This window comes from Cebus imitator, unplaced genomic scaffold, assembly GCF_001604975.1.
Source record: "Cebus imitator isolate Cc_AM_T3 unplaced genomic scaffold, Cebus_imitator-1.0 Scaffold197, whole genome shotgun sequence".
Taxonomy (NCBI): Eukaryota; Metazoa; Chordata; class Mammalia; order Primates; family Cebidae; genus Cebus; species Cebus imitator.
In genome coordinates this window covers 2,298,923-2,302,641 of record NW_016107512.1, presented here as the reverse complement: position 1 = coordinate 2,302,641, position 3,719 = coordinate 2,298,923, and the positions used below count along the sequence as shown (strand labels likewise).

The 3,719-nt window shown below is 48.3% G+C and overlaps 2 protein-coding genes across 5 annotated transcripts in view; one reads left to right on the top strand and one right to left on the bottom strand.

Moving 5' to 3' along the window:
• Positions 1-1,503, bottom strand: part of POLH (DNA polymerase eta) — a 35,533-nt gene extending 34,030 nt beyond the window's left edge. For 2 of the 4 annotated variants that reach the window (XM_037745325.1, XM_037745326.1), the window contains exon 1: positions 1,126-1,441. The gene's annotated coding sequence lies outside the window, so the exon portion shown is untranslated. Of the gene's footprint in view, positions 1-1,125 lie in introns of all 4 variants that reach the window. The other 2 variants (XM_017547371.1, XM_017547372.1) reach the window with 2 other exon arrangements.
• XPO5 (exportin 5) overlaps positions 1,498-3,719 on the top strand; it is a 51,641-nt gene continuing 49,419 nt past the window's right edge. Inside the window, exon 1 of the mRNA XM_017547368.2 lies at positions 1,498-1,812. Within this exon, the coding sequence (XP_017402857.1) occupies positions 1,708-1,812 (105 nt within the window). The 5' untranslated portion in view covers positions 1,498-1,707. The remainder of the gene's footprint in view (positions 1,813-3,719) is intronic.

Below are 3,719 nucleotides of genomic sequence, written 5' to 3'. Positions count from 1 at the left end.
GAGTAGTCCAGCATTAATTCCCTATAAATTCCAATCAACCACTTGCCTAAAACAGGCAGAATGTGATACTTAAAACATTTACAAGTTAAAAATCGTAACATGCCAGAAATCCCTTTACGTTGAAGTGGCTTTTCTGTAGTACTGGAACAGATGAAGCCAACAAATAGGAAATGCATTGTCACAAAACAAAACAAAAACAACCCACTGGCTAAGCACCATATTAGATCCAAATACCAGAAGTGGGGCAGGAATAGGAAGCAGTGATTTATGTTCAGAAAACATTTTACTAAGCACACAATCACAAAAACAGATCTGCAGACTTTAACAGATAATAAAGCTGTTGAGGTTTTCAGTTTATGTATTTACTCAAGAAAGAGCTTTGTTTATTTTTGAGACGGAGTTTCGGTCTGTCGCCCGGGCTGGAGTAAAATGGCGCGATCTCTGCTCACAGCAGCCTCCGACTCCCGGGTTCAAGCGATTCTCCTGCCTCAGCCTTCCGAGTGGCTGGGACTACAGGGGCCCACCACCACGCCCGGGTACTTTTTGTATTTTTGGTAGAGACGGGGTTTCTCCATGTTGGCCAGGCTGGTCATGAAATCCTGACTTCAGGTGATCCGCCCATCTTGGTTTCCCAAAGTGCTGGGCTTACAGGCGTGAGCCAGCGCGCCCGGCCAAGAGTTTTACAAAGATGGAAAATGAAACACACTTTCTGCCCAAACCATGCTTTTGGATAAGTATTACACTACTTTGAAATCCTTATATATAGCACTTGGTCAGTTATGAAAACCGCACAAACCTTCACTAATTGCAATTATTCCTCTTTAAACATCTCGATTTACTTCAATCCGCACAAAACAAGTTTGGTCCCCACCAGGCAATAATACATGCAGAGGTTTAAGAACTATAGGGAAAAACATATATATATGCAAAATATATATATATATATATATTTTTTTTTTTTACAAGAAAAATCTTAGAGGACAGTACCAGGGTCTTATCCCTGTTAGCATGATTTCTATTTCACATAACGTCGGCCCAGTCACCGCTACATCATAATAAAACCAATAGCCAAGGCAACAAAGAAAGTCTGAAACACAGTGACAGTGAACAAATTCCATTTCTTACCAAGGTAACGAACACCTGGCAAAACTGCCGACACTGGGTGCCGCAAATGCTGGGGTCGGTGTCCACTGGAAGGAAAATGGAAGGGCTCTTGAATATCTTTTTGCCTTTCTGGGAGCGGGCCAGTGAGTTTCGAGCGAGATTTATTTCCCGTGACGACGGAGAAACGGAGAAGCGGTCGTAAAGGATCCTGCCCGGGCAACCGCCCCCACAGCCCAACAGGAATCAGCCATAAGTGGCGCGCCCAGCAACGAAGCAGCCAGGCTGAGGTAGGACAGCGAGCTCACTGCAAAGGGCCGTTGACGCGGCTGCGCACTGCGGCCCTTCCGCCTCCCGCCCCGCCCACCCAGGCGCAACCGTCACAGGGGAGCCGCCACTTCCGCGGGCGCGTGCGCAGTGGCGGGCCGGGCGCGTGCGCAGCGCCGGCTTCCCAGCGCTAGCTGCTACTCCTGCTCCTCCTCCAGCCTTCCACCCCGCGCTGTCCCCCGCGGCCCGGTACCAACGGGTGGTCCCGCCGAGGGAGCCGTCGTGCCTCGTGGTCCCGGGACTGCAGTGGTGTAGCGCTCTCAGCGCGTGGCGCTAGGCATGGCGATGGATCAAGTGAACGCGCTGTGCGAGCAGCTGGTGAAAGCGGTGACGGTCATGATGGACCCCAGCTCCACCCAGCGCTACCGTCTGGAAGCCCTCAAGGTAGCTGGGGTTCTGGCGCCCTGGGCCGGTCTCGACACCCTCTGCCAGCCCCAGCAGCTCCGCGCCGCCTGTAACTGGGGTAGTGTCCCGCCCACGCGGCCCGTAGACCTCCTTTCCCAACTCCCCGGGACCTTCCCCTTGCGGCCCTCCGCTCCTCTCCCAAACCCCCGCCTTCTCCACCCGCCGCTCCTGCACTTTGCCTGGGACACTCCGGGTCTCTAACTGCTGCTTCTCATCTCGCCGCCGCTACCCACAGCCCTCTCCTCCCCCTTTCCTCGCTTCTGTGCAGTTGTCCGCACCACGACCCTCGCCCATTTTCATTCCCCAAACCCCACATCCCCTCGCCTTCGCGAGGCGCACGTGCAGATCCCGCCCCCAACACCAGCTTCATTCTTTATGGTCTCCCCTGCTCTAAACGTTTTCCTGCTGGCCCACTCCCCTGACCCAAACTGACCGAGCCCCAGCCTCTCTAGTGCCCTTATGCCTATATCCTTTAACATCTCTCGCTAACTTTCGTTTGTGTCTTGGGCATTTTCTAGGGTAATTCTCACACCTCCATTTCTTCCATGTTTCTGAGTGTGATATTATTAGGCTATTTTGCGCAAAGATGAACTTCTACCACTTTGCATTTTAACAAGGGCACTTTGGTTTCCTGAAAGTAGTTTGTTTGAGACCCAAATGCTCTGCTCTTGGGACTGACTCGTGTTGCAGTTCTGGGGTGCTAATACAGTCCAAGCTTACTTGCCCATAAAACAATGTATGTGGACTGTGAGAAATGGCCGTTTAGGAGAATATACCTGTGCTTGTGCTCTACATTTTAAAAGTGATGTTAGCCTCAAAAAAGAAAGTAAACACCACTTGGAGGAAACACGTTACAACATGTAGATGTTTGCCACAGGGTTTGGAATCAAACAATTGAGTTCTATTAGTTTGATTTTTATTATTAATATTTAAAATAGACACAGAAGTGGAGAGAATACGATAGTGATTCTGCATGTTCCTGTCACCTAAATTCAGCAATTAAAGATTTTACCACATTTGCTTTTTCCACTGCCTATCCTCTCTCCCCGCCTCAAAGGTTTTTAAAGGAAACCCTAGAAATTATTTCACCCCTATGTACATCAGGGGGATGTCTCGAACAAATGATTTCTTATTCATTTAGGTCCATTTTTTTTCCAACATTAGTAGGGCTACTGTTGACCATAGCATGGAAAAAATCTGGAACCATCATGATGAAAGGGATGTTTATCAGTTCTTTATTCACAATATATGTTAACGTGTATATACATCTCTTCATAAAATAAAGTGAACACCACTTGGAGGAAATGTTATATATGAAACGTTTTATATATTTTATATTTATATTTTCATATTAAATATATATTTTTAAAGTAGCTGTGCTTGGAGAGCCATATAATGTTGATCTAGGTTTTGCAACTTAAACATGTAGGTTAGGTTGGAGTTTCTTTTTGAGATAGAATCTCTGGTTGCCCCGGCTGGAGTGCAGTGGGAAGATCTCAGCTCATTGCAGCCTTGACGTCCCGAGCTCAGGTGATTCTCCTATCATTTGAGCCTCATGAGTGGCTAGGACTACCATGCCTGGCTAATTTTTAAAAATATTTTTAGTAGGCTGGGCGCAGTGGCTCACACCTTTAATGCCAGCACTTTGTGAGGCTGAGGCGGGTGGATCATCTGAGGTCAGGAGTTCAAGACCAGCCTGGTCAACATGGTGAAACCTTGTTTCTACCCAAAATACAAAAATTAGCTGGGTGTGGTGGCGTGCACCTGTAGACCCAGCTACTCAGGAGGCTGAGGCAGGAGAATTTCTTGAACCTGGGAGACAAAGGTTGCAGTGAGCCAAGATCGTGCCACTGCACTCCAGCCTGGGTGACAGAGCAAGATGCAAA